Source organism: Sprattus sprattus (assembly GCF_963457725.1).
Source record: "Sprattus sprattus genome assembly, chromosome: 1".
NCBI classification, from domain to species: Eukaryota; Metazoa; Chordata; class Actinopteri; order Clupeiformes; family Clupeidae; genus Sprattus; species Sprattus sprattus.
The window spans coordinates 29,812,190-29,830,204 of NC_137920.1; the positions used below are offsets into that span (position 1 = coordinate 29,812,190).

The window sequence follows — 18,015 nt, forward strand, 5'->3', positions numbered from 1 at the left end:
CACTCGGTGCCGTCAGGCTGCTCACCGGGGCCCTTGGTACTAGCCGCACCTCTGTCAATGGCGCGTGCCGTAGAGACTTTTTAAGTCATCAACACAGCTCCAAGAAAATCACTGGCTGCTCAATGCCCTTTTCCCGGAAAGCGTCGCCTGCTCACGCTACCTTGGCACGGCCAAAACCGCCATGAAAGACTCATCACACCCAGGTCACCAACTCTTTAACTCTCCTGCCCTCTGGCAGACGGTACAGGCCCTCTAGGGCATGACCAGACATGCCCTTAAATGTGAAAACTCAATGTGCGATATTAACACTTAGGTCACTTTATTTTACTGCACTATGTGTCACTATGCCACCCCAGTCACCTTGATGTCTATAACCTTCATGTCTATCTATTTATTTGCAACGTCCCTCAGGGGACTCCATACCAATGCACTTTGTTTTTTTGTTTATTTTAGTTTTATCATATGTTGTCCCTCGTGGCACCAGCCATGTCGTTGTATGCAAATACAATGGCTATAAAGGCTTTCAATTTCAATTTCAATAGGAATCATCTTTCTTTCGACCAACACTGTGCAACAATAGGACACATTTTTTTAGGCACGTTTAACAGGCAACTAGTTTTGATATCATCTCCACTCCGTGACATGAATGTGTATATCTGTCTTTCCCACTAGCCATCCAGAATATGCACCATGTAGTTCTGTGCTCCTCTGTTTTCACTATATTGCCATAAGACACCAGTTAGCAAGCTAGCTAGCAAGCTTTTATCAGTGCCAACTGTGCTGTGCCCACTACCCTTTTTTGGTAATTAACACGCCAGTTTCAGAATAAAGTAATTACTGCTACTTTAAAGTCAGCACCCATGTAAGACGTATGGACGTATGGTGTAGCTTCACCAGAAGTGCCTAAGGGTCGAGTGTATATATTATGATTACAGTGTGTTAACACACATTATTTTGGCCCCTTTCATATGGTGTGATAAAGACAAAATATATGTTTTGTATATGACCTACCTTGCATGTTGAAGCGTATAATGGCATTTGAGTATGAAAAGTTTGTGCAAGCTCTTCACCACAGATTCATCATGCGAGTTTTGTACCTGACAAGTGTGACTCCTAGATGTTTTAACAGACCTTTTTCATATGGGGTTTAGCAACATAAATGCAATGCATGGGGTGTTGACACCAGTCCCTTAACACCCACTAACCCCTGTCTCTGCACAGAGGAAGTGCTCCTCCAGCTCGCTGCGTTGTCATTTCCCCTGCACTCACAATGTGAGAGATTTCCGTTTGGTGAGCAACACAGAGTGCTCTTGAAGAACCTTAACACTCACTGGCCACTGCTATACCCAAGCGCCCCCATTTCTGCTTTGTTCAGGTCTCTGAGTACAGCTGCTGTCACTCGGGCTGGAACTTGAGCCTTGTTCATGGCCGAAAAAAGTGCACCGCTAGCCCTTGATGTCTAGGCTCTCTGAATTTTTTGGTATGGCAGTCAGAGAGCAAACTAACGCCATCCTCTTCATCATCCCAGAGTCCCCTTAGGGGAGCGCATCTATGTGCACGGCACGTTCTGCGGAGTCTCTCGTTTTCTCTTTGGGCGCTGCTTACGCAAGGGTTTCACCTCCGTTCACCGCCGCTCTCTTTAATATCGCAGTCGGAGCGCGCCATCGCCCGGATCCGCAACTGCGTGGTGAAGTGACATTTGGGCGGGAGGTTGATTGACAGGTGAACAATAACCAATGCTTTCACTCTCTCTCTCTCTCGCTCCCGGTCAACCAATGAGGAAGAGCCTGTGAGGCAAAAAAGGGCCAGCACTAGGTGGAGGACAGACAGACAGGAGGCTCTCAGCAAACCGCACGTCTCAAAACACTTCTCTCCTCTTCATATCTGCTCCCCCTCTCTCCATCTCTCCCCCTCTCTCATCCTTTATTCTCTTGGGCAAACCGGCGGTCAAAACACAGAGGGAGAGGCCCAGGTGAAGCCTGTAGTAGTAAGAGAGGAGGATGGAGGATGGAGGATGAGGGGGATAGAGATCGATGCCGACTTGGGGCTTTGCATGGTAATCAGAGAGACCTGTACCTGAGGCTCTGCCCCTCGTCCCAGCACCCCATTCGCCCCAACCCGCTCCCCTACACTTCTAATCCAGAGCTTTTGCATGACTGGCCAAAGCTCCCCTGCCCTTGCCTCTGCCCCCCTCTCCCTCTCCAGCTCCCGCCTCCCCTGCCCTCCATGGTCTGAACGGCTCTCATGGGAGTGCTGCACTGTATAACTGCAATGCTCCACTCCCTTGTTCATTAAAATGTTAATGAATTCCTATGAAGTGGCCTAATTGCTTCTTCGTGGAGGCACTAGTATGGCGAGGGTTAGGGCCACAGGAGAGAGGAGAGAAAGGGCAGGAGAGGCAGCCAACCCGAGGGGTGGGGGGGGTTCTGGGGTGGGGGGGGCTCTTCAAAGCGCGATGTGGGGCTTTAGCCAGTGCGTCTAATGACACCATGGACAACACAAGCACCATCACACACAACAACAGCAACAACAACAACATGAAGCGGCCCTTACAGCCTCTACGGGTGACCTGGACATGAGAGGAAATCTGTCCCAGCATCAGTGCACTCCGGCTGGGGGAGAGGAGAGGCTTGAGTGGCCAAGGGGCTGGATCTGAAGAGAGGCCTATTGGGGTGTGGGGTGAGTTAGTGGTGGTCAAACACAGCCAACACATTTAAGACTGTGATGTTGTGAATCATCAAGAATATTTTTTGTAAATAAATAAATACAACCTCCAAAAAAATGAATTTAACTTAAGGTTAAGGTAAGTTCACTCATAAAAGCTTAACTTCTGTCAATGGCGACTAAGATAGAAGCAAATTAATTGCAAATTAAATATTAAACTCTAATTTTCTTTAATTAATTCAAACTCAGAAGTCAACTTCTTCACACTCTTACCAATGAAGATACTTTTAATTCAACCCATCTTTTTTCCAGGTGTGACCCTGAACTGCGGCAATACATAATGAATGACAGCATTCACATCAGGCCTACTGTTAGCTGATAAGGAGAAATGCTGATCAATGTGTGTGTGTGTGTGTGTGTGTGTGTGTGTGTGTGTGTGTGTGTGTGTGTGTGTGTGTGTGTGTGTGAGAAGAGCCTTGTCTGGTGGTCTTTTCATCTGTAGACGGACTGTAGTAAAGTCAGATTGTCAGACAACTGCAGCTTTTGATTCACTGTCATGTTGATGCACCCTTTCCCCTGCATGTTGCGGTGAGCTGTCAAATATCAAATTCTGTTGTAATATAGGTGGTATAACAAGAGTGGGAGAAAATGCGAGAGAGATAGAGAGAGAGAGAAAAGGAAAAGGAGAAAGTAAATCAGTGAGACAAAGCCAGATAAACAGAGAGAAAGATTGACCAATACAAAAAAAAATAGAGAGAGACAAGGCCTGAAGTGAACAAATGACTCGGAATGAGACTAACGGACAGAAATAACGACAGATGTAGAAAAAAAAGACGAAAAAAGAGTGAAGAGGGAGGGAGGAAGGCATAGAAAAACGCAGGTCTTTTCCTCTGGGAGAGAAGATGCCTATGCCGTCTGCATCAAGCACACCCAAGCGAAGCAAAGATTTCTCTGATTGCGTAATCATTTCAAAGAGGATAGCGCTCGTTCCGTGCTTGTTCCACTCGTCTCCTTGCCTGTCTCTCTCTTTCTCTCTCTCCTTTTCTCTCTTAAAACTCCTCTCCTTAAGCCATCCTTTTTCATGTTACTGGGGGTATCAAAGAGAGAAAAATGGTGTTCTCACAGCCGAGGAAGCAAGATGAATGAGACGAACAGAACACCGTTCAAACGCACCGAACGCCACCACACACACACACACACACACACACACACACACACACACGCACACACACACACACACACTCGCACACACACACACACACACACACACACACACTCACACTCACACTCACACACACACACACACACACACACACACCCACACACACCACACACAAACAGACACCCACACACACATGAATAATACATGACACTATGCATTAATCCTTAACTAAAGCCATACTCAGGCAAGGCCCTGTTTCTCTCCTTTTAAGTCGTTTTTTTTTTTTTTTTTACTCAAAAAAAGGCAGGAAAATAAAGGCATAAGGTCCCTTGTTATCAGCAGCAGAGGCAACCCAATCATCGGCAGGCCCAACAAAGGCACAAATCTCACTATCCAGCCCCATGAAGCCCTTCTCTCCTCTGACCAGCTCTTAGGCCTCGGACGCAAACGATGAACCATTCGGTCCAACCATCCGCTTTTTTGTACTTGGCATTTATTTATTTTCTTTCAAAAAGGAGCATCCATACTGCTTATGATCTTCAGAAAGCTCGCCTCAACAAGCCATCTGTGAGAAAACAAACTTTGAAGCTGGTCAGTAAGCTATGCATCAGATGAGAGGCTCTGTGCCCCAGAAGAAAGCACAACAAAGTGCAGAGGAGAGGGAGAGATAAAGAATAATAGGACCTAGGCATTGACAAGAAACAAACCAGCTACAGAGATGAATGCATCTTCCCACGTTTATCTAATATCTGAATCAATATGCAGGTTTTGTAATATTTGTAATAAGACTTCTGTCTCCTTACAGATTGCACAGAACTATTGAGATGCATTAGTTTTGGTTTTTCGTTCTACTTTTTAAAAGTCCTCCATGGCTGCAGGTCTTCGAAGAACTTTAATTTAGTTTTTTTCTGAAGATCTTAAAAATAAAAGACGACGTTGTGTTTCACCTTTAAAATGTCTTGTTTCATGCGGGCCTTGGTTGTTGTAGCGGCAAAAGGTAGGATTCGGACACGATAGGCACTGACTGTTTGACCGTGTAAGTGTTAAAACACGCGGGGGGAGAGGGTGGGCAGGTGCCGAGCAACCAGGGCTGCCGCTGTGGTCGGCTTCCTCTACCCTAGCCTCCTTTGACGCTGACCCGCTCTGACAGGACGACAGAAGCCCTCCAGACAGAGAGAGAGACAGAGAGGGACAGTGAGAGAGAGAGAGAGAGAGAGGGAGAGAGACAGAGAGAGAGAGAGAGAGAGAGAGACAGAGAGAGAGAGAGAGAGAGCGCGAGGGGAAACGAGGAGAAGGTTGAGATGATGGCCTTTCTTTTTCTCTCTCCCTCATTCTCTCCTCCTCTCTAGGCATGGCTGTAACTCCTGGTGTTCCACAAGAGCACAGTGAATGAAGGATAACATGCTCGCTACAACGCTCTCTTTTTCCGCCCTCCCTCCCTCCCTACTTCTCCTTCTTTCTTTCTTTCTCTTTCTCTTTTTCTTCTCTCTCTTTCTCCTCTCTTCCCCCTGTTCTGTAAAGGTGCGGACAAGACGGAATTTGTCACCTTCCACAAAAGGGGTGGAGGGGGTGTGTGTGGGGGGGGTGTGTGGGTATTGACTTTCTGTCACGGCTGTAATGTGCTGACAATTGCTAAATACAACAGGGGTTGGTGGTTTGTGTGCGAGTGTGTGCGAGTGTGTGTGTGTGTGTGTGTGTGTGTGTATGTGTGTGTGTGTGTGTGTGTGGCAGAGCGCGTGACTGACAAATTAATAGATAGTAAAACATGAGGGAAGGGGAATCATATTCCTTCATTGCTTCTGAACATGAAGGGTGTGTGTGTGTGTGTGGTGGGGGGTGGGGGTGGTTGACCTTTTTAAAGAGACAGGTGGGGGTGGGAAGGAGTGGTTATGCAGGTGAAGCACTGACAGCACCTAACCTTTAAGAAATGGAGGTAGTTGCCTGTGTGTGATGTCTTGTTCCACGCAGACACACACACACACACACACACACACACACACAAATGTTCTCATGTTCATCCAAGGCTGGATGGAGACATTACTGTGTGCACCGGAATATAAGAGCATGACTGAAGTAAAGAGAGTGAGAGAAGGAATGAAAGAGAGAGAGGGTGGGGGGAGAGATGTGGTTGCTGTGGTGCAGAGTGTGATTTGACAGATCTTCCTCAGAAGAAAAGAATAGTCTAAAAAAACCTCGGGACTGGGAACATTAAGGGGTCAAGCCTAACAGAAGGGCTCCAAAAAGCATTCAATGAAGCGCAGTGAAATGCACGAGGAAGCAGCCGCAGAAGGAGAGGAGAGTAGGAGGAGGACGGGACGAAGAAAAAAAAAACAAGCTTTTCACTTTTCTCCTGTGACACCAGAAGTACTAAAAGAATAGTCAGACTATGTAATTCACGAACCCGGAGGAGATCAGATGGATAAAACGATGACAATGGAATGTGACCTGACGTGAGAAGAGGAGAGAGGAGGAAGAAGAAAAATAGATTTGAGTGGAGAAACTGAGGCTTCAGGGTCCCGTCTTTGAATGAGAAGAGTGAAGAAGGTGAGAGAGAGAGAGAGAGAGAGAGAAAGACTGCACATCCGGATGCGGGGAAGAAAGAGAAAGAACTAATAGGCAAGAAGATATTAGTACGCAGGTGTGGATGGCGTAGGCAGGACAGGAAGAGGAGGAGGAGGAAGAGAGGAAGGGTGTGTTGCATGCAAGCGCATGTGAGAGAGAGAGAGAGAGAGAGAGAGAGTGAACGCAGAAATACTTGCAACTCTTCCTTTTAATTTACTGTGCATCACTCCTCACCCCTCTGGCACCTTCAACAACATGAAAGACCCTTTTGGTCTCCGACGCCATCTCCTGTCAACATTTCCTCTTCCGATCAATCCCTCTCTCTTTCTCGCTCTCTCGCTCTCTTTCTCTCTCTCCCTCTCTCTCTCTCTCTCCCTCCCACTCTCCCTCTCTCTCTCATCCTCTCTCTCTCTCTCTCTCTCTCTCTCTCTCTTTCTCCCTCCCTTTCTCCCTCCCTCTCTCTCTCTCTCTCTCTCTCTCTCTCTCTCTCTCTCTTTCTCTCTCTATCTCTCAGCCAACTAATTCTCTGCACAGTTTGACAGTTGCAGATATTTTGAAGTGGGCAAAAGAGAAGACAACAGAGAACAGCAGTCAACTTTTCCAACGCACTGTGGTAATGACTCACAGAGGCCTCATCTGAGCACCCCAAGCTGAACTGCCACAGACACTGAACTGTAGCTAAGCTCTTATCTCATCTGGTATACATAAACATACCCCCCGCCCCTGTGTGTGTGTGTGCATGTGTGCGTGTGCGTGTGTGTGTGTCTGTGTGTGTGTGTGTGTGTGTGTGTGTGTGTGTGTGTGTGTGTGTGTGTGTGTGTGTGTGTGTGTGTGTGTGTGTGTGTGTGTGTGTGTGTGTATGTGTGTGTGTGTGTGTGTATGGGTCCAACGTGAGTAAGAAGTGAAACTAATGATACAAGACTTCTATCAAACTGTGCGGCACCAGCTGCTAATGTCTTTTTGATTGCTGCCAAATCTTATGATTCAATTATCAAAGCCACAGCAGAACAGTGTGCTTCCCATAACAATTACCCCAACTCCCAGTTGATCCTTCCTTCAAAAAAGAAAGAAAGAAAGAACGAAAGAAAGAAAGTATGAAGAGAGGGCAGACGTCAACAACATCCGTTCCCCTTTGGGCACATGCTGTGCTGTTTTTCTTTCGTTGTTTTTTTTTTTTTCTAAGGTGGAAGAATCACGTTGAGAGCGGGGCGTCCGGAGAGAATGCGGAGCGACGCTCCTCCATCAGCGGATGTCACGCTTGTTCTCCGCGCCCCGGCTCCATGAAGATGTTATCCGACGGGGGCCAGGGGAGCGAGGGAGAGAGAGAGAGAGAGAGAGAGAGAGAGAGAGATCGAGATCAAGATGGAGAGAGAGAGAGAGAGAGAAAGAGTAAGAGACAGTGACTCCTGCTATTGGCAAGAGGCCCCTTATGGTGGTGTGCACTCTTCTGTCTATTCATTATTCCACTAAATAGAAAAGACAGGTGCTTGGGATCCATCTGCACGCTTTCTTTCTCCCTCACACAGACACGCACACACAAACACAATCTTTTGCTCACTGGCTATCTCTCTCACATCAAACATGCTCTCAATCTGCCTTTTTCCTCTGCCCCAGTCTCACTTCGTCTCTCTCTCTCTCTCACTCTCTTCTCCCCCTGACTCTTCGTCTCTTCCTCTCCGTCCCTCCCTCTCTCTGTCTCGTTTCCTGTCTGATTAATAGGAAAGAGGATTTCTCCCATAAGATCCCGGGGATGTCTCCCTGAGCGCTTGTGATGAGATAACAAGCTAAGCTCCATAGCCATTGCTTCAACTTGACCCCCCGAAACACACACACACACACACACACACACCCACACACACCTCTCCTCTTTCTCATTCCCCCACTCCTGCACTCTCCACACCCTGTTCCTTACCCCTCACTATCCCTTATCTTTTCTATATTTCTCTCTCTCTCTTTCTCCCTCTCTAAAGGCACCTTACCATCACCACCACCACCTCAACATCCCTGGTAACACATCTCTTTCTTTCTCTCTCTCCTTCTCTCTCTCCCTCTCTCTCTCTCCCTCTTTCTCTCGCTCTCTAAATCTGCTTCCCTGCCGCCCTGCTTCTACTTCCTCTGCAGGCATTCTCTCCAATCAGCCGGTCATGTGCAGTGATAGTGCAGGGGTGACACCGTCAGGCATCGCGCCTGCCGGAAACCCAGCGGGGGCACCAGACAGCGCCTGGCGGTGCATGCTGGGTAAGCCGCTCAGCCGGCCAGGAAGAGAGCTAGGCGCCAAACGGCGGTTGCCATGACCTGCTTCAGACAACAGAGCGCAGGAGAACAGAGAAATGTCCTCTACTGTTTAGTTAACCATTCTTTTAATTTATTAGCAATTGTGTGAAAATGTAAGGCACTACTCAAGGTCCGTCCACACTGCCAACAAAACCTGTAACGATATCTGTAACTAGAACAATATGAGCATTCGTACTGACCAACAATAACGAAGCCCTATCAAAAATACCCTTCATGTTTTAATATGATACCTTCAGAATTTGACAGATTTCGATTGGCTGTCAGTGTTTCTATCGCTCACACTAGCCCTGAAAGTAATGCCCAATAATGGCACTTTGACACATGACACATAAATAACACTAATGAGAGAATGGACTCAAATATCATTTAATTCAAAAGCACCATTTTGTTGATTCATCTGTGCCCTAATTTGCCAGTTGGGGTCTTTTAGATTTGTAGGTCAGACACACAAAGGAATCCTTTTAGATATTGTTGTTTCACTGCTCCCTCTTGTAGCTTTTTTTACAAGCTACAAAAATATTCATCGATCTGCCCATTCTTCCATCACTTAAACACAGACACGGTACAGCCCTCTGGATGTCCAGTGTTGTTTGTCCAGCATAGAAGACCACAGTTTGTACCAGGACTCCCTCACCCCTCCCCACCTAGCCATCCCGTGCCCACCATACCCCCGCCACCCAAGTGGTCAAGTCAGCTAGCCGTGAACATCAGGACTGCTCGCTCAATGGAAACTTCCGGAACCCCACTACCCCACCCCACCCCCTCCGCCCCCACCTCTGATCCATCTGTTCAGGTTAGTGGAACTCCTCGGCCCAGGCCCCTCCTCCACACACACACACACACACACACACAAACACCAGAGAGCAAGGCTATGCAGCCGGCAGCACCTTAGGGTTTTTAAGAAGGCTTCACTTCACTCGTCTCTCTCTCTCCATCTCCCCCTCCCTCTATGACACACTGTCTCTCTCTTGCTCTCTTTTTTTGCTCCTTTGTTGATTGTCTCCTCTCTGTCTTTTCCTGTGTCTGTCTATCTGTCTGTCTGTCTCTTTCCCTCTTACTCTATTTCCCTCCCACTTAATTTGCTTCGTCATAACCTCTCTGTGTCTGTTCTCCCCTGCTCGCCCTCTCAGTCCATCTCTCCAACTCTCCATCCCTCACTCGCTCTGACTGAGTGCATGCTGTCCATAGATTCGGGCTGCGAGAGTCCAGACAAGGTCGTTGGTGATTAAAACAGTAATGATGATAAAAAATAATGATGCATATTCATTGAGGCCTTTCATGTCTTGATGTGGGATCTGAAAGGCACAGGGTATTAATATTGGAAAAAAAAAAAAAAAAAACTAAAAGCACAGCAAAAAGAGGTGCATTCACAAAGAAAATCTGTCTGGAATTGTTCTTTTATCTTTTTTTCTTTTCTTTTTTCTTTTCATTGGAAAAATGTTTAATTGGGGTTTGTTTGAACTCCAGCAGGATGAAGGTCATTTTACATAGCAAGGCTGTTTGAAAATGAAAGGTGTTTACTGGTAATAAGGGGGCCACTTTGACGGCTGACAAAGCAAGGCCAAAGGCTCCTCTGTAGTCCTCCATTTTTTATTACTTTCTCATGATTCCATGCAACGCACACATTTCATCTCCTACTAGAGCCATGTCCTGTCGTATAACACACTGACCTCAGTCTTGAAATCACTTGATGGTTGTATCCATTTAGGGTGCGGTGACGTGCATGCATGTCTGTGTGTGTGTGTGTGTGTGTGTGTGTGTGTGTGTGTGTGTGTGTGTGTGTGTGTGTGTGTGTGTGTGTGTGTGTGTTTGAGTGTGTCTACAGGAAGACTATTCATCACTGCATGAACCCATTATGATTGGGCATTTGCAGATTTCTCTCTGGATGGCATGTGTTTTAGATTATGTCATTGTTTTCCCTTTCTGTGACTGATGAAATGCATTGGGATGTACTAAAATACAGGTGGGAAACGGTAAATGCATTATTTAATTCAACTCAATTCAATTCAATTCAATTCAATTCAATTCAATTCAATTCAATTCAATTCAATTCAATTCAATTCAATTCAATTCAATTCAATTCAATTCAATTCAATTCAATTAAATGCAATTCAATTCAATTCAATTCAATTCTATTAATTAATGCAATGTTATTCATATAGCACCAAAACAATACAATTGTCTGAAGGCGCTTTACAAAGCCCAGTGCCTGGAACCCCTAACATTATGAGAAATGTTTTTTTTATATAGACCGCAAAAAAGTTTCTGAAGTTTCTGACAATGGCGTAGAGTAGAGCAGTTACCTGGAGGACGAGATCAAAAATGAATTAAAAGATTCCATTTCATGCCCAGATTATGATGAGGCTGCTGGCCCGCTAGCCAAGGATCAGTGGATGAGACATGTTTGAGGAGGAGGAGGAGGAGGAGGAGGAAGAGGAGAAAGAGGAGTAGGATTTAGGCAAGTTTGAGGTGGAGGAGGAGGAAGAGGGGGAGAAAGAGGAAGAGGACGAGGATTTAGGCAAGTTTGTCGGATTCCGAGATGACTGGAAAATGGGCAACAATCACCCACACCACAAGAGCGAATATCACTGCAAAGTAGGGTTTGACCTGCCTGGCGATTTACGGGCATTTTTCAAAATGAAGTTTTCTAAACTAAGATGGGCTGTCAGCTACCTCGCCATTCAAATTCGCTCACTCTATGAGGTGACAAGATGAGATGATGGTGAAAGGAACTCTCTCCTCCTGTCAGTATCTCTCTATCAAACCAACAAAATGGGGTGTCAAGGTGTGGGTCATGGCAGAGAGCCCCACTGGCTAGGTCACAAACCTCCAAGTCACCAACAGGGGACACAGGAGATGGGTGTTGCTCACTGTGTTGTCATGGATCTAACCAGCCCCTACTATGGGTCTAATCTGTCACTTTTCATGGACAAACTTCTATGAAGGGTTGGAGCTTTTCTAGGACACCACCAAGAGTTATGAATTGGAGGCCTGTGGCACTCTTGGTGCAAACAGAATAAGGGATTCTGGTGGAGGAAGAAACATTCACAGCCAAGTACAAGAGTGGCTACAAAGAGCGGCTACAGAGAGTGGCTGGAGGACCTGGCACAGGAACTTGTTACCCCAGCAACAGCAAGGAGTGCTCCTTAACCAACGGTACATGAGGGAGCCACATCTGAGCATGACTAAGAGAAATCCCCTCAGAGGAGGAAGAGGACCTGTAAGGAGAGTGTGTGCTGTCAAGGAGTGGCACTGGCACAATGCCTGCGTCAATGCCACCGTCTGTGGCTGCAGACAGTGCAATGAAGCTGGACAGATTTAGCACTTTGACAAGCACATCCATAGACATTTTCACACACAGAACAAGATGACTTGAGGATGTTTTTTTTATTATTATTATTATTACAGTCGCGACACATCAAATGTGTTTCCTGTTTGCCGAGTGGATGCATGTACGGCCCCGGCAAACAGATCACAACAAAAAAAAAATAAAAAATAAAAAAATAAAAAATTAAATTACTACTTGTAATTTAGTACCGCAACATCAAATGTGTTTCCTGTTTGCCGAGTGGATGCATGTACGGCCCCGGCAAACAGATCACAACAAAAAACAAAATGCTCAATGCCAGAAAAACTAAACATATCTAAGTACCGCAATATGCAACAGGCAAACCGACACACAGGTGACATGTCCCTGGTTGGTGAAATGATTCATCTGTGTGTTTGTTTGTGCTGATTCCCGACTGACAGACCTGCAGACTGATTCGTCATTTCCTGTTTGTTAGATGGATCAGGAGGAGCCTCCTGGGCCTGATCACTCCCCTCCTCAGCCCGCCCCGAAACGCCCCTGCAGACCGGCTCCAGAGCAACACCAGCATCGCCCACGCCGCCCTGCTCCCCATCCTGGGCCCTCAACACAGTCATCATCCCCTCGACGACTTCTCCCGCTGGATGTGACGACCACCACTCTGGTCATCGGCAGCTCCATGGTCCGAGATGTCCACACCCCCCCTTCAACAAGCGGCCCCTGCAAGGTCCACTGCCTCCCCGGAGCCAGGCGTGTTCCAATCGCTGATGGAAGTGGAACTATCCCTCCCCGACTCCACCACTCTGCACGTAGTCTCTCTACCTGGTCTACCTAGAGAAACCCTCGGCCAACCGCACCCACCGCCACTGCTTTGCCGTACACCTTCTCTACCCAATACCCTATGCTAGCCTTTATATACAATATACATTATTGCCTCCACCGAAATGTCTCTCTGTCTCTACATCCCTTACCCCTGTAACAGTAACCCTATTGGCACAGTTATCTGGTCTTGTCTGTATCATGTATTTACCACCAGATGTATGTATACATATGTCCAGTGACCAAATGCTGGCTGTGTATTGCCCCTGTTGCTTCCTTTCCCCTTCTGCCACACAACCCTTCCCCTTCCCCCCTTCCCTCCGTCCCACCTTCCTGTCTCCACCCGGCCGACCTCAAGCAGATGGGTCCCCCCTTATGTGCCGTGGTTCTGCTTAAGGTTTCGTCCTGCCTAACAGGGAGTTTTTCCTTGCCCCTGTTGCCGTTGTGCATGCACTAAGGGGGTTCAGGCTCTGGGCTCTGTTAAGCGCCGAGAGGCAATTGTATTGTTATGGCGCTATACAAATAAAATTGAATTGAATTGAATTATGCTCTTGCAGTGACGCTTTTTTTACAGTTCATTTTTTTTGTCTATTGACAAAAAAATGTCATGAAGAATAATGTCCAGTTAAAGCCAAATGTTTAAGCTCTCATTTATTTGTATTTTATGTGTCTATCTGCTACAGAGGATAAGAAATAAAGGTTTTAGTAAACGTTCTGTCAAGTGGCTTTCCAATTTTTCAGAAAACTCTCACATTTTAGAGTGTCCTTACAGAGTCTTTTTCATGAGCGCCAGCGTTTCAAATTGTTCCCAAAGAGAAGAGAGCGTATGCGGTGTACCCGTCCCCAGCAAAAAAGATGGGAAAATAGGGCCCAGGCCAAAAAAACACTGAAGCTCTCCTCCACATATGTATTATACGACTCCGCTTACTTGAAGTCAGCATGTTTGTTCTGAGCGGAAGCCACTGAACAGCAACACAAATCACTTGAAAAGAGTGTCGGGGTCCTGTTCGCCCTGTTGGAATTTATTTTTCTATACTGACCAGCAGACTTCACATTATCCCTTACACATGTAAACATATAATGAAAGACTGTGATCCATGCTGGATGGAGAAACGCTGGAAATGGGACAGCAGCGTGAAGAAAAGAAGAGAGGGGGAACCGAGAGATAGTTGGATGGATACAAACTCAGTGAGAAAGACAAAGGGGGAAAGGATAACTGATATAAAAAACAGGACAGAGATTTAAAAAACAGGGCCTGAACTAAGGTTTAAATGCCAGCGAGGCCCTGTTAAATTTGAATTTGGCATCAGAGAGGAAAAGAGAAAGAGAGATAGAGAAGAAGTGACAGACGGCAAGGAAGGAAAGTAAAAGAAAGAGAGAGAGCGAGTCTGCTGCATTGGCAACACTGCCTGTGAACAGTCACGCCAATAAAGACACTTTGAATTAAAATGAGTTGAACTGAGAGAAAGACCTAGTGAGAGATACGGTTTGGTGTGTCTCTGTGAGTGTGTGTGAGTGTGTGTGTGTGTGTGTGTGTGTGTGTGTGTGTGTGTGTGTGTGTGTGTGTGTGTGTGTGTGTGTGTGTGTGTGTGTGTGTGTGTGTGTGTGTGTGTGTGTGTGTGTGTGTGTGTGTGTGTGTGTGTGTGTGTGTGTATGTGAGAGTGTGTGTGTGTCTGTGTGTGTGTGTGTGAGAGAGAGAGCGAGAGAGAGAGAGAGAAAGAGAGAGTTTGGGCGAAGAGCGGTACCTTGAGAACCTCCTTCTCCTTCTCCACACGCTGGAACTCCAGGTGCTCCTTCACCAGAGCGGACTCTTTGCTGTTGATCTCCTCCTTCAGCTGGTCGATCTGGTGGTTCATGATCTTCAGCTTCCTCTTCATCTCTGTGATCTCGTCCTATAGCCACACACACACACACACACACACACACACACACACACACACACGCACACAAGCACACACATATTAGAAAACACACGCATATCACATAATATGCACACATTTGAACACAAAAATGTAGTGATGCTATAACGAGAGAGTGAGAGAGAGAGATAGAGAGAAAAATAGAAGAATCATCATCTTTCACTATCCCACAATCGCAAAGTTATCCTGCAACTGGGCAAGGTCAGCCATCAGTGCTACGCGTCTGTCACGTAGAGCAATGTCAGGTACGAGCGAGTGATGAAAAGGCCTTCGCTGGAAGAAAAGGAATAAAGAATGTGGGGCTGTCCTTTTCTTATACACCCCCCAAATAATATGTCATTCCCTGACATCATAGCTTTTATCCTAAAGTTCTTTTTTCCCCCCTCTTATCTCTTTCCCTCTCCGTCATTCTCTCTCTCTGACTCTGACTCTGTCTATGTAATGAAGATGGAAGATGGAAGAACAACAAGTCCAATACAGAAACTTGTCTGACTAAAAACAAGAAAGAAAAATGAAGGCCAGTTCATAGTCCATCCAATACCTTCATAGTGTTGCTCAACAAACTTAATTTGTGTCTGCTACGGTGTTGCGTACGACAAAAAACTTGAAGGGCACAGGCGTCGTTGTGCACTCTGACTGGATTGGCAAGTCAAACTTTTACATTCTGGTGTGTTGCACTGGTCACGGTGTGTGGCTGTGTTTACTTTACAAGTTGTCATAGAAACTACAGATTGTTCTATTGCGACATTTTCTCTCTGGGGCAGGAATATGAAAGCCTACAGTGCCGCAACAACTGTGACAACAATTGTTTGGTTGTTGAGCACTACTTGTAGTCTGGACTATTAATTGGCCTTAAAGAGTACATATCTGGCAGGTGTGATTTTTTCAGTCTTTTCAGTCATCTGTATTCACTCTAATGAGACTGACTGCAGGCTACAAATATCCCTCATATTTAGGGACAGTGAGTTAATGACTAAGGGTATATGAACATGTCCTCTGAAGCTACTGTCCTTAAATAAACCTGTTCTCTCTCTCGGTCGAAATGACATTGCTGAGTGGCGGTGAACAATGAACGACCACAGAGACTCTTTGTGATGTAGCCAGTGTGTTAAGTTCATGGTGTGTTTGATTAATATGTCTATTTACGGATGTATTTAAGTAAGTCCAATATGTCATACTGACATGACGATTGTTGCTAGTGATGGCCTATCAGACCACTGAATGAAGGTGTTTCAGGCTGTTATGGGTCAGCCTGCCCTCTGATTGGTAGAGTGGGAGATCATGCCAAAATGATGTCATATTCACACTTAGCTTATAGCTTAACTTCTGCTTCTCTTGCTCTCTGCTAGTAGGAAGACGTCTCTGCTCCAAGGTACATGTCTTTACTCTTAGACGTTCAGTGTTCTGTTATGTCTTTAATGCTAACTGGCTGATTGTTTTATCTGGAAATTGTAATAAATCTATTAAAATTATGAAATTGGAGATCGTCTGGTAATTTCAACATGGCAGTCTCCTCTCACACTTCAACACAGCCTCCTCTCACTCTCTTTGTGTCTCCTCTCACTGGCTCGGCTCTCCTATCATAAGAGTCTCGCTCCCTCTCATACTCTCTCTCCCTTGTCTGTTCATCCTTCCATCTCTCCCTGTCTCTCTATCTTTCTTTCTTTCTGTCCCCTCCCCTTCATTTCTTCTCTACTGGGAGGACATGCAGAGTTCACATGGCCCCATATTAAGGGTTTATTAAAACTCATGAGGCATTGTGTGTGTGTGTGTGTGTGTGTGTGTGTGTGTGTGTGTGTGTGTGTGTGTGTGTGTGTGTGTGTGTGTGTTTGTGTGTGTGCGCGCTTGTGTGTGTGTGTGTGTGTGTGCCTGTGTGAGTGTGCCTGTGTGTGTGTGCCTGTGTGTGCATGTGTGTCTGGCAGCAACTCGAGGCCTAGTGAAATAACCCAACTCCCAGTGAAACACTCAAAGTCGCTTGACACTACGTTCTCATCGCCTCCACTACCCCGGTGTGCATTTAAAAAAACACAATTAATAACTTTCAACCGCCACACGTGCACGGCTGGCCAATGAGAGGTGCCAGAGACACCTGTGTGTGCTTCAGAGTGAGTTTGTTTTCTGTGAGTATGCTGTTTTCTGGCAAAAACCCAGGGCCATTTGTTGTTTTGGCACAATTTTACGGCACAAGAGTGTGCATTTGTGTGTGTTTGTGTGTGTGTGTGTGTGTGTGTGTGTGTGTTGTGTGTGTGTGTGTGTGTGTGTGTGTGTGTGTGTGTGTGTGTGTGTGTGTGTGTGTGTGTGTGTGTGTGTGTGTGTGTGTGTGTGTGTGTGTGTCTGTGTCTATGCGTAGGTGTGTGTGGGAAAAAGGAAGCACTCGAATGTCCGAGAAATGCTGGATTGTTAATATGCATGTGTATCTGCGTGTGTTTTCTTTTGTTTTCCACCTACCTCTTTGTGTGTGTGTGTGTGTGTGTGTGTGTGTGTGTGTGTGTGTGTGTGTGTGTGTGTGTGTGTGTGTGTGAGTGTGTGTGTGTGTGTTTGTGTGTGTGAATGAGGACATGTATTGCATTTGTATAGGGGTGTGAAGCATCAAGAAATTCGCACCTGGGCTTCAATGAGGTTCTTGCTGTACAGGTTCCGGTCCGACCTTACAGCCTCGTAGAGGTTCTGCTGTTGCTTGAGCTTGGTCTCGGCCTCGGCTATCTTCTTCTTGTAATCGAAGATCTGCATCTCGCGCACTTTAATGTCTTCCATGTGCTGCAACACCTGTTGAGGTGGAAAAGAAAGAGCGAGAGACAGAGACAGAGACAGAGAGAGAGAGAGAGAGAGAATTTTAATTCTGAAAACTACATTATTTAAACAAATGTCTCACTACACACTATGAACCTGCATGCTGTCTACAACGAGACAAATCTACACAAACAGAAAATCCTTTCATAATGATTAAATCAAATACATATCTGATGGTTTGAAATGACATACAAAAAATAAGTACATGCAAACATGCCCATCAATAAGTAAACTTAGCAAACAGACAGAAATGAGCTCCTCAAATAAAAGTGTCAAAATAAGATTCCTGAAATATACCTAAGGGTGACATTTCCCATTCTGTAAACATTTGACTTAAGTGCCTGGCAACTTACTGAAGATGACAACTAACAAATCATTTGATTGACATCAAATCATGGGTGCTCCTTTTGAAATGTGGTCCTTTGAATGCTAGCGCTCTTGTTTACCAAACTACTGTTTGCGCTCAGTCATTAAATAATTGCCATAACAAAAACAAA

At 45.9% G+C, this 18,015-nt stretch overlaps 1 protein-coding gene across 1 annotated transcript in view; it reads right to left on the reverse strand.

The window, feature by feature from the left end:
* Positions 1-18,015, reverse strand: part of cfap58 (cilia and flagella associated protein 58) — a gene marked incomplete at both ends in the record, with an annotated part of 123,713 nt that overhangs the window by 77,982 nt on the left and 27,716 nt on the right. Inside the window, 2 exons of the mRNA XM_080843349.1 lie at positions 14,555-14,701; positions 17,333-17,494. Coding sequence (XP_080699475.1) covers positions 14,555-14,701; positions 17,333-17,494 — 309 coding nt within the window. The remainder of the gene's footprint in view (positions 1-14,554; positions 14,702-17,332; positions 17,495-18,015) is intronic.